The 11,719-nt window shown below is 48.4% G+C and overlaps 3 protein-coding genes across 3 annotated transcripts; 2 read left to right on the top strand and 1 right to left on the bottom strand.

The window, feature by feature from the left end:
* Positions 1 to 413: 413 nt before the first annotated feature.
* On the bottom strand, positions 414 to 2,473 carry F4807DRAFT_214097 (uncharacterized protein). Its single transcript, XM_047993964.1, has 4 exons — positions 2,248 to 2,473; positions 2,125 to 2,187; positions 2,023 to 2,055; positions 414 to 1,785 (listed from the first exon to the last, which is right to left on the bottom strand). The coding sequence occupies exons 2-4, from the start codon at positions 2,176 to 2,178 to the stop codon at positions 508 to 510; spliced, it is 1,365 nt and encodes a 454-aa protein (XP_047851622.1). The 5' UTR covers positions 2,179 to 2,187; positions 2,248 to 2,473; the 3' UTR covers positions 414 to 507.
* Positions 2,474 to 4,161: 1,688 nt separating this feature from the next.
* On the top strand, positions 4,162 to 7,492 carry F4807DRAFT_453152 (fungal-specific transcription factor domain-containing protein; the record flags this gene model as incomplete). Its single annotated transcript, XM_048000419.1, has 5 exons — positions 4,162 to 4,316; positions 4,403 to 4,427; positions 4,767 to 4,893; positions 5,028 to 7,368; positions 7,426 to 7,492. The coding sequence occupies 5 exons, from the start codon at positions 4,162 to 4,164 to the stop codon at positions 7,490 to 7,492; spliced, it is 2,715 nt and encodes a 904-aa protein (XP_047851621.1).
* Positions 7,493 to 7,996: 504 nt separating this feature from the next.
* F4807DRAFT_437120 (carbohydrate-binding module family 50 protein) lies at positions 7,997 to 11,012 on the top strand. The gene has a single exon (XM_047999014.1). It carries the CDS (start codon positions 8,529 to 8,531, stop codon positions 10,431 to 10,433), a length of 1,905 nt encoding a protein of 634 aa, XP_047851620.1. The 5' UTR covers positions 7,997 to 8,528; the 3' UTR covers positions 10,434 to 11,012.
* Positions 11,013 to 11,719: the final 707 nt, after the last annotated feature.

Genomic DNA, 11,719 nt, shown 5'->3' with positions numbered 1-11,719 from the left:
TGAGTATCGACCTATAAATTTTGTTGATCTGTGGTGGTATTGATTCGGAAAGAAAGACACCCTTAATAAAGTCTCACGTAGCACCAGATGAGCATGGATAAATTTTGGTAGAATGTTTAAGACGAACAAGAGTTTATCTATACACTCGTTGAAGGCCCGGTTAGATTGGCTTTCGGTTCATCAGAGACTCAATCCGTTGGAGAAGACCTGTTGGTGCCTCGGCGAAGTCTTTTCGAAATTTGTGGGAGTTCGAACGCCTCTCTGGAGTATAAGACACAAACGCCTAGCAAGAGGTATCTATTTCCCTTCTTGTTGGTGATTGTCGCTACAGTTTCTGTGTATGGCAAAATGTGTTCGATGTCGACCCTATATGTATAACGTGAACCCAAGCAGATAAGTCCATAACTTTGCGCGCAATAACGTTGTTGCCATCAATCATATCTACTAAGCTCGCATCATGATACTGGTATAGCGTATACTCTCCCACTCCAGTTACAAAGCAAATGGTTAAAGTGTGAGCCCGTCGGGCTCCCAGATGACAGGGTGAACGGACCTCAAGTGTTGGGCCTTGGTATGTGTTATACTGACTTGTTTGATGCGTATGGAATGATTCCGAGTCTTGTTCGCAACCGACTGCCAAGCCTCTACGACCTCCTCACCTGGGCCTTTAGGCGCAGTTCTTGTACGCTTCCATTCAATAAGCGGGCCTTCCTGGTCTTTTGTGTAGCAAAAGATGCAAAGCTCATCGTCGTATCCAAACCAGATTTGGAGCATGCGAAGTTTAGGCATGCGCAAGGCAGCTTTTGCGGCACCCTGGAGCAAGTCGCTGTAGCTGTCGCGCGAGCGCGAGCTGAGCAGATTGGAAGTCATGGAGAAGCTTTCTAGATTCGGCCAATCCTCTTCTCCTGAGGAGCCCGACATGAAAGTAGCAAAGAAATATTTGGCGTCCATGAAAAAGAAGACGTCGATGTTGCGAAATTGGTAGCTTGCTTTCCGTAACTTATGTGCGAAAGCAACGTCACCCTCGCCGAGTCTTCTCTGCGAACCATAAGCTGCCGCTAGCATCACATCTGCATCTAGAATAGCCGAGAAACTTTGAAGTCTGGGTGGTAAAGCTTTTACGACTTGGCGAAGAACAGCATATTCATCGCCGTGATATCTTTCCGGCCGGCGCCATTGTTCGAGGCTAATATGTTGTAAGTTCGGAAAGCTTTGCACGATGGGCCTAACGGTGAGAATCGATCCGTAGAATTCCCTTGGGATAGTAAAACCGGTGACGGAGTTCAACTTCGGTAAACGAAAGGATGGGTCTGTGTTGATTTGACTCAAGTCAATCTTGAGGGGGCCTATACCAAACATCTGGAGGCTTGGGTACATCGTGGACATGTCCGGCGATTCGTAACACCGGCATTGCAAAGGACTGCAATGATTGCAATTATGTATGGCGTCCCGGTGGTTATGTTCCAAATAGGGATCCAATAGATTGCAATTTGAACGCAAGAATTGAATATCAAATGGTGAGACCCATGCACTGAGGATAAGAGTGAATGACGTTTGGCCGAATGGTGTCTGATCCTTGCTTTCCCATTCCTTAAGTATCATGAAAAGCTCCCATATTGCAGTTGTGAAGATTTTGCTTTGTTCGTCGGTTCCGTTGGCGCGTTCTACGCCTGGGCCCGAGTGGCGATATGGACGATCTAATGGAAGCTGTACCCCCAGCCATAGGCGCCGCAGCCAACGTCTTCGACGTGGAACAAGGACTCTTTGGAATTCCGGAAAGTCTGCCTGGCGTATAGTCAGTTGGCGGAATAACCGTTCCTCGAAGAATTCTTGCCATTCACGCGATACTGCTGCGTACGCAGGCAAATAGCGAATCGGAAGACTGTCATGCTGGTTAGACAGGTATTCGTAGATGATCAACCTCACTTCGGCAGGTAAATCATTCCAGCCAGCCATGTTGAGAGTGTCTCGGGGTAAATGAAACTTGGTATGTATAGTGAGACGTAGAAGCCAAAGTCTTACCCTTATGAGTTGTGGAGGTAGGTATATATATACCTGTGGAAAAAGTGTTAAGCAATTGTTTTCAGACAGAGCTTGATAAGTGGAATACGCTTAAGCACAGACAATAATCCATTGGCGCCCATGAAAACTTATATCTTGAAAAGGTTTATTGAGCATGATGTATGACTATACAGCTATTGAACTATATCAGTATGAGGCTGAATTTAGGGGGTAATCATGCATCACGTGATACCCATGGTCTTCACCCAGTCATCACAACAGCTCTCAGTAAGGCGGTAAAGAGGGCTTCCGCGCGCAATGGTGCTCATCACCATTACCATTGGAAGGAAAGTTCGATCAAACTTCAATACAAGAGGCATAATACATATAAAGTTGGCCGTAAGTTTAAATATTTAACCAATGTTGAGAGTATTATAAGTTATCATCCTTTTATTAAAACATCTTTAATTGTATAAATGGCGAGTGGCTTCTTGCGGCGTAAATAACGTTGCACCAATAAAAGTCGAGTAGATAGAGTTTAGTCAGCGTCACATGTTCTGATTACGCATTAATAGCTCTGTCGTCATTATTTCGGCATAGGTACTATCGAATTGAGACACACTTACCTGCAGTTCGTCCTCGAGTGATACAGAAAACAGCCTAGAATTTACGGCAATGACAGCCCTTACGAGTCGCCCCGGATTTTTAGATCTTGATTAGGTACGGACGAGAGAGCCAAAACCAGTTCAGTGTCCGACCGTTTATTAGAGGAACAGGGGTAAAGACTTGACTAATGAGCGCGGACTTGCCGCTAAACTCGACCTTCCATTGCTAACAGACATACATCCATGGATGGCATTCACATGTCAATAACAACACGTATGGATATAAACAGGAGGGTAGTACAACGCTGGACCCTCTCGGAGCAAATAGTCTCTGTGAAGGTAGAGAGTGCATTGCATATTCATCGTCTGACCTTTCTGATTATGAGGCAAACAATCAATAGATCTGCACGGAACGATCAAGTGACTTGAGTGCTTCCCGACTTACAAGTACTCAACAATGCTTCCTGAAGGATCACTTCAAACTATTCGAACTAGGGCTAAGTACCCCTTAAACCCGGGATAAGTTCTAGAAAAAATCATCACGGCAAGGAGGTGGCACGGCTTTAAGATCCAACCACGTGTAATCGGCGGGAATTACATATAATAAGGATGGAGATAGCACTACGGAACTTCATATGCCTACTTTACACGTCCGTGTGCTCATACGTATGAGGGTCAGGTTGGAAATGTCCAACACTGGTAGGTACCAGATCAGGGCTGCCTCGATGGTAAAAAGCTTCTTATCTTAATAAGCAGATCCATGCTAGATTACACAATAGATCCTGGAAGGTAAGACTCGGAATGCGTTAGATAATTGAAGGCACTGTACCTAAGCTGCTAAGGTATGTACCTAGTAGGTGGCACGAAGGGACAAACGGCGCTAAAGGGCCATATCCGCATGTACCTTCCTGCCCGATTTCTATGCAAGGTACGGTGGTGGTTGACATCAAATTTCTCCATACCGGCAGCTACGGGCGCTGGGGTATCCATCTTGTAATAATCGGTCGATAATAGGAAATAGGAAGCTCCGAGTGGGAAATATACTTGGAAACTCTAGCTGTTTACGGTAGAGACACCTGCCAGATCTCAGAACTTCTTCAGAAGCAAGAGCGGGACATTCTGCATTTCGTGAAAATCGAAATCCGCTTCATCGTTCCCTTGTCACCTCTTTCACCTCGCTACCTTGGTCGCATCAAGCATAATTTGCATCCCGTCAGCGCATCGCCTCTATTTGTGGTCCCAAACTCTTTATTCATTATCTGGGCGCACTCTCTTTTCCTTAACTTGCGCACGCGCAAATCGTTTTAACAACATATTATTCAAATAATCATTACCTACTAGGATAACCTTCAAGCCACATTTTGCCTATCGAGGCTCTCTCTCATCCCATCGCAAGCGACAGTAAAGTTGAATGAAAATCCGAGCTCGCCGACTGCATTCTCTTAGATTCGACGACGATATTAACCCGTCCGGCACGTGCCTACCCGCTCACATTGTATATAGAAATACTTATTGTATTGTTCTCGGTGGGCGACGAACCCTGATGGACGTCGAGATGAATCCCAGCAGCGGTGAGCCGGCAAGTCAGCAACAAGGGCAACAGCAGCAGCACTTGAATTCTCCGTCGCAACCAACGCCTCCCTCTCAGAATACACCGCCAGGGTCGGCGGCGTCGATCCAAAATGCGCAAGGCCAGATGAGTTTTCGAAGGTTCGTAGATGCGCTCGTGTCGTAGTGCCCCGTGTACGGTTGCGAGATTGTGATCAATTAGCTGACCGAGGATGAACCTCAATCAGGCAACGGGCTTCGAGAGCGTGTGAGGTGCGTAATTCATATATTTTACCTTATTTCTTTCGGAGGGGTTGGTGGTTGTTTTTATCTATTCTATTCTAAGCGACCCGAGCTACCTCTCTGGGGCTCGAGGTGGGATTATTCTAGACATGCCGAGGCATCTCGAGAATGCGGCCCATATTCTTCTTACCTCGTTCCCTCGCGTCCTTGAACCTCTTAAACTGACTACTCGGCCACCAATAGACATGCCATGCTAGGAAGGTACGAAATTATCCGTTATTTTATTCTAATTCGCTAGTTCGAACACATGCGAACATGCGACCACTACAACCTTTATGCGAGAGGGGACCGACATTTACAGAGTAACAGGTGCGATGCGATGCGGCGAGCCTCGGTGTCCCGTGCACCAACTGCGTCGCCTTCCAAATCGAATGTAAAATCCCACAACCAAAGAGGAAGAAGACCCAGGCAAATGCAACAAAAGACTCGGACAGGTGTGTGCATAGTCTTCCTATCCTATTCACTATAGTAGGGTAATGAAGTGTACGGTGGTTGACTAGCGAACCTATAGTGATCGTGGAGATGTCATCGATGACCCCTCTCCAAAACCACTATCAACACCTGCACCAGCACCACCAAATGCTGGTTCTTCAAACACCTTCCCTGCGCGACCCGCCGTGTACCACTCCTCAGAAGGCATACCTTCGACAACCCTCTCGGAGACCCAAGCTAGGAAAGAGGAGGTTGACAATGATACATACGTCAACCTGATTATGAAGCCGAAATTTACAAGAGCCCCTATCACTGAAGCTGGTAGGGTTGCCTTCCTAGGGGAATCGTCAAATCTGACGCTATTGGTTCACGATCGCCAAGGAGCTTCAGATGTTGTGCATTATCCGCTCCCCGAGAACGTGCGCGGTTCTAGGGCCCGTTTGACCGAGTTAGACAATATCGAGATTGACATCCTTCACCAACGTGGAGCTTTCTTACTGCCACCTAGATCCCTCTGCGACGAGCTTATCGACTCCTATTTCAAATGGGTACACCCTATAGTACCTGTCATAAATAAGACTCGTTTTATGAGACAGTATCGAGATCCGAAGAACCCGCCTTCGCTGCTCCTTTTGCAAGCCGTCCTCCTTGCTGGTTCGCGAGTTTGCAATAACCAACAACTCATGGACGCGAATGGCTCAACTACTCCGGCTGCGCTGACATTCTATAAGAGAGCAAAGGCACTCTATGATGCCAATTACGAGGATGACCGCGTAACGATAGTTCAGGCCCTGCTCCTTATGGGCTGGTATTGGGAAGGCCCGGAGGATGTCACTAAAAATGTCTTTTACTGGAGCAGAGTTGCCATCATCGTCGCTCAAGGTTCCGGGATGCACAGAAGCGTGGAAGCGTCGCAACTAAGCAAAGCTGACAAAAGGTTGTGGAAGCGTATTTGGTGGACGTTGTTCACTCGCGATCGATCCGTTGCAGTTGCGCTTGGGCGACCGTGCAATATTAACCTGGACGATTCCGACGTTGAGATGTTAACCGAGGATGATTTTATCGAAGACGAGCCAGACAACGCAAGCGGGTTTGCTCCTGACCCCATTCATGTCCAGTTCTTCTTACAGTATGTCAAGCTCTGTGAGATCATGGGCCTGGTCCTCTCTCAGCAGTATTCGGTGGCATCTAAAGGTCGACGCCAGAATGCCATCGATCTCACTCATAGTGATATGGCTTTGGCGGATTGGCTACAAAACTGTCCTAAATTGGTATATTGGGAGATGCCACGGCACCACTTTTGGAGTGCGTTACTTCACTCTAACTACTATACCACCCTCTGCCTCCTGCATCGAGCACATATGCCTCCCAATCATAGTAATGCGGCTAGATTCCCAGACGACTCTTCTTACCCGTCACGGAATATCGCGTTTCAGGCGGCGGGAATGATTACGTCCATTATCGAGAACTTATCAGCACACGATGAGCTCCGCTATTGCCCTGCGTTTGTCGTTTATAGCTTGTTCTCTGCTCTCATTATGCATGTATATCAGATGCGATCACCTGTTCCATCCATTCAGCAAGTTACACAAGTTCGAATTCGGACCTGCATGGAAGCACTTAAGGAAGTTTCTCGGGTGTGGCTTGTGGGAAAGATGGTTTATACACTATTCGAATCTATATTAGGCAACAAGAATCTAGAGGAAAGATTGCAGAAAGCTGCAGGGAAACGACATAAGAAAGTGCAACAGAGCTTGGCTCAGCTGGAGCAACACCATCAACGACAACAAGAAGCTGCTGCGGCGGCAAAACGGAAATATGACGAAATGGCTATTGACTTTAGTATAAATACACCAGTGCATCAGGAGTCGTACGAACGATCACGCCCGCAAACTCCGAGGAACGAACAAGTTCAGAATCAACCTCATATGGGACCGCCTATCAACTCTCCGAACGCCAAATCCGGGGACACCTTTATGGGAGGGACCAGCAGCAGGCCACACACTCGGCCTGCAACTCCATTTAACCCTTCCTTCTCCCTTCCGACCACGCCGCCAGATTTGTATCTCGTGACTCGTAACTCGCCGAATATTTCACAATCTCTTTGGGAGAATTTCCAGCCGGACCAATTATTTCCCGAGAGCTCGCAGATCCCGTTGCCACAGATGTCTCCGCCGCAAAATCAACAGAGCTTAGATCCAAGTCTCGTCAATCCGATACAGGCTGGTATGTCTCCACAGTCGCCCGGGCAAACCAGCCAGTTCCAACCTCGAATGCCGAATAAAACGACGAATACAAGTCCCCAGCAAGCTAACAATTTTTTGCAACCAGGAATTGGAGGGTATCAGCCCCAGAACAATAACTTGTGGCCAGGCGGCGAGGTGAATACGACGTTGCCGGATGGCCAAAGTCCTGATAGCTGGAGTACGGGATCGGCCCAGGGACAGCCTGTTCCGGCTACATTGAACGTCGAAGACTGGTACGTGGCACAAATTATCGAGCTGGGTACTTTGCTAATATAGACCTGCGATTCTAGGTTCCAATTCTTCGGCATCAACGGCAGCGAGATAAACCTATCCGGCCTTGATATGCCTATAGGCTGAGTGGGGGCCTAATTGTACGATGAAGGAAATGGGGTTAGATGTGGTTATAATTATACCTTGGCCGATCTATTTCGTGACTCGTATTATATGAAGCATGGAATGGGGCTTGTACTATCGCTCTTACTAGGAGTTTTGGCGTGCTGCTTGGAGATGAGGATCCTATAAAACCGGCCTACAGGTCGGTCTTGTGATATTTGGATGAGATGATAGTTACTATCTACGATGAATGTTGAAAATACATATATAAAGTACGCATTGGCGTGCGTGTACTTATAACCATTTAACTGTACGTGGACATCACGTACCTAGGTGTGATTCATGAAATTCTTAGAAGAGTATAATCATATGAAGTTATCCAACTCTTATAAAGGGGGTCAGGGTACGGCATCAATTATCGTTAAGTCGGGCATCCGGTGCCCACAACGCCGTTCCAGCCGTCTTGGGGTCTTGGCCGTGCACCTTGGTAGCACTAAAATCAGCAGTACTAACGGAATATGGTTAAAGGTGTGCTACATCGAAGTACGTACATGCCATACATAGTACATGACGTGCATACCCTTGTCAAATTGTATGTCCCTAAAGGGGTCCAATGGTACGTGTACAATTCGACAAAACGAGAACTCCTGTTTAATGTAAACTCTTAACTCTTTCTGACAAACAACCTTGGAATACAGTGAGACCCGTAGCACGCAGATAACCGGTTCGAATCATTCTGATACCTCCCTCATTCCCCATCACCGGACTTGATATTTCCTTCTTTCCTTTTATATCTTAGAAGTGCTCGAGACCAAACCTCCGATCCTCACCGCACAAGTCAATTACACATTCCACACACGTACTATTGACGCAGCGCTCACGCATGTCCCCGTTCGGCCGATTTCCGATTTGATTAAAAGGGCCCCAAGATATCGGACATAGGTTCCACGGCGACGATAAGACCGAAACCACTCACGAGTTACGTCCCCTCCGATGAAATCAATGTTCTCTACCAGTCGACGTCAGCCCTAGCCTCCTCAGGCTCGTATCGTCCTAGAATATGGCCGATACGGGTTGGACATCAGGCCCCACCGCACCGAGGTCGACTACCGGTCTGGTCCCATCCGGCGTTGACGATTCTACCACTGTGAGATCGCGGAGTAGAAAGGCTCCTGCTAATAGAGATGCACCAACACCGAGCTTAACCCCTGGTCAGAGTCCCACCACTAGTCGAGGTGCGAGTCCTATGCCAGCAGCGCGCCTTGGTAACAGCAAGCCTCTCTCAAGCGGGCAGACGACACCTTCTAACGCCGCTTTTTCGCGCGGACTGCTCGAGGGCTCATGGGCACCAAGCTGGGCATCAGTTCAGGACTTCGCATCCTCTTTCTTAGATGGCGGATATACCAGTGAACCCTCGCGTCCCAATAGTCGCAACGGAAACAAGCCACGACCGAAATCGATATGGAAAGGGCTTGGGAGCGGTACCGGGAAATCCGGTAAGTCGTCTAGCAGTTGGGGACCAGCCCCTCCCGAGGAATCGCGGCCGGGCGCCAGGGATATTGCGGCGGGATCCCTTGCGGAGCGTGAAGCACAACTAAAGGCTAGGAAGAAAGCTAGTGTGTTGGAAAGCTACGAGGGTGTTAATGGCGGCCTAGACGTGGCGGGGAGATATAAGAGGAGGAACTCGGACGAGACTCCACGAGGCACAACGGATTCCGCTACAGAGGAGCATTTAGTCTACTTGCACCACGTAAAACCTACAGACACGTACGCGGGTATCGTTCTCCGATATAGGTGTCAGGAACACGCGTTTAAGAAGGCAAATGGTCTATGGTCTAGGGACAATATCCAGATACGGAAGCAATTGATGATTCCCGTCGACGCATGCGAGACCAAAGGCCGGCCTTGCGATCCCCCGTCGGAATACTCCCGGGAAGTCGACCACCTAGCTACCACGCCGAAGACTAATGATTTCACGCTCTCCTCAGCATCTACTCCACAACGACGACAGACGTTACACGATAGTTACTTTGAGTCCATCGGTGGGAAGTCCGCAGTGCAACCCATTGAGGAAGATGAGGAACCGCCTTGGACCCATGTACGGTGGGTCAAGCTCGATTCGGTCCAGGAGCCCGTTGAAATTGTCAGAGTTTCAAGGAAATCAATGGGCTATTTTCCTCCTAGACGAAAGAAGAGTATCCACACAACGTCAACTTTCTCAACACCGCGACATTCCCTTGAACTATCGAAAGCCATCACGAACTCGTCTGAAGTGGTCGATAGCCCAGGAAGGCTTTCGTCCAGACGGCAGAGTTCTCTTAGCGCCAGACCTACTCCTGCAAGCCTCGGGACTTCCTCCTCTGCTAGAAGCAGGGTCACTAGTTTAGGGGAAGGAGACGGCGTTCCAGCATGGATGCGGAGACCAGGAGGGGTGGGGTCTATGGGGAGGAGTGTGAAGGCGCCAGGCCCGGCGAGAGATTCTTTAAACACGTGGGTCAATAAAAGGTTACCTGGTTTCAATATAGATTCGATGCCGTCCATGTCGGTCATGGGGTCTGAGACAGCGCATTTTGGATTTAATAATACGACGGAAGAGACAGCGGGAATCGTGGAGAGCCCATTCGAAGAAGGCCGGAACGCGACGTCACCCCCTAGAAACGGGATCGGTCTTGAACAAGCCGCTTCATCTATTGAATCGTGGCTGCGCGGCGCGTGGGCGAAAAGACCCAGTACCCCTAGACTAGGCTCTAATAGGAGACCTCCAGAGGACCTGGACCTAATCGAATTGACAGACACTAATAGTGATGAGGGCGGGACTCCGGGAAGAACGATGGACACTGGTCTGCTGAACCAAACCTTCGCTCTTTCCGGCTCAACGGCGAGAAGTGACGGGGCGGGCTCAGTTAGAGGACGCTCAGCTCCACCGATAGCGACGGGAGGAAGGAAGGGGAAGAAGACCGATTAAGAGGTGCAAATAGGCTAAGGCGAAAGGAGAGCAAAGGAACGGCGGGGGCAGGCAAGACACAAGTGATAATAGAAGATTCAAGACCAATTCGATAGATGAGATCCGATGTACTCAAGTGCCATTTTTCACTTAAGAGGGCCGTGTACTTGTTGAGCCGGGTGGGAATACATCTTGGTTGCACGCGCGCTGCTTGCATTGCCGGAGGCGTTCGGGGTTCCCCTCGCATAGGTGCTTTTTTTGCTTTCTTGTTTTTCGATTTCGAATCATTTTTTTGCTACGAAGTTGGAAGCGGGAAGCGGAAGTTGCACCTTGGGAGGTTTTCACTGATTGCTTTCGCTCTTTTTGTATATATATGAATATAAGGTATATATGTATCTTTGCTGGCCTGTTGGCTTATTTACTACCTGTATGCGGGGATGGGTATAAGAGAGCTATACGGGGTTAGAAGATGGCTGAGGTAAATTACAAATACAGAGTAGAGAAAGAGGGAGTAGGCGGTGGGCTCTTTATAGACTATATACCTGCTTAATTAATTTGTAAATCGATGTCGGTCTCCGTGTAATTGTGGTGATATAGTGGTTGGTGTTATATAAGGAGCTCCGGCTTACTTTAGCAAATTATAGGTTAATTGGCGATAAGATAATGCGAGGCTGATGCGTACCAGGGATGGAGCTTTAGGTTCGACTTACATCAATAAGACGTCTTGCTTCGAAGCCATGTCAATTGAAGCTGAATCTTGTTACATCATGAAGCACCTAATAGATCAACACTTGTCGAGATGAAATTTATTAACTGCAATGATATAATAAATAGTCGACACATCTTACCTTCGTAAAACCATCCATCAACTTCCTTATCCTATCCCACGCCCATCGCACGCGTCGTCACGAATGCCCCTCCTCTCGAGCGCAAGGTAGCAGTAGCGGCGGATAGCAGGCAGGGACTGAAGAAAATAAAAAACATATATTACACATCTATAGAAAAATGCCGATCTGCATCGAGTGCCGGCACCCGGTTAAGACGCTCTGGACGCAGTACTCGGGCGCGGGCGACCCGTCGAGCGGGCACGGGATCCGCCTGACGGTCTGTAAGAACTGCGGCCGCTTCTGCGACAAGTACGTCGAGCACGATTTCGTCGTGCTGTTCATCGACCTGGTCTTAATCAAGCCCCAGGTCTACCGGCACCTGCTGCATAACACGCTTATGCGCGAGAGGGATCAGTTTGATGTACGTTCTTCTCCCTGGCCCCTACGTTTGGGAAAGGTTACAATTACGGTTACGGTTTG

This window comes from Annulohypoxylon truncatum (genome assembly GCF_022578515.1).
Source record: "Annulohypoxylon truncatum strain CBS 140777 unplaced genomic scaffold F4807scaffold_30, whole genome shotgun sequence".
Classification (NCBI taxonomy): domain Eukaryota; kingdom Fungi; phylum Ascomycota; class Sordariomycetes; order Xylariales; family Hypoxylaceae; genus Annulohypoxylon; species Annulohypoxylon truncatum.
Note: the sequence above shows the minus strand (reverse complement) of the source record. Positions and strands in the feature narration are given on the sequence as shown.

Excerpts from the sequence above, each read along its gene's own strand:
- F4807DRAFT_214097 (XM_047993964.1), bottom strand. The coding sequence starts at position 2,178 with ATGCTCAATAAACCTTTTCAAGATATAAGTTTTCATGGGCGCCAATGG. Across the intron at positions 2,056-2,124 it reads ATGGGCGCCAATGGATTATT|GTATATATATACCTACCTCC; the intron begins GTCTGTGCTTAA and ends CTTTTTCCACAG. Across the intron at positions 1,786-2,022 it reads TACCTCCACAACTCATAAGG|GCAGACTTTCCGGAATTCCA; the intron begins GTAAGACTTTGG and ends ACTATACGCCAG.
- F4807DRAFT_437120 (XM_047999014.1), top strand. The coding sequence starts at position 8,529 with ATGGCCGATACGGGTTGGACATCAGGCCCCACCGCACCGAGGTCGACT.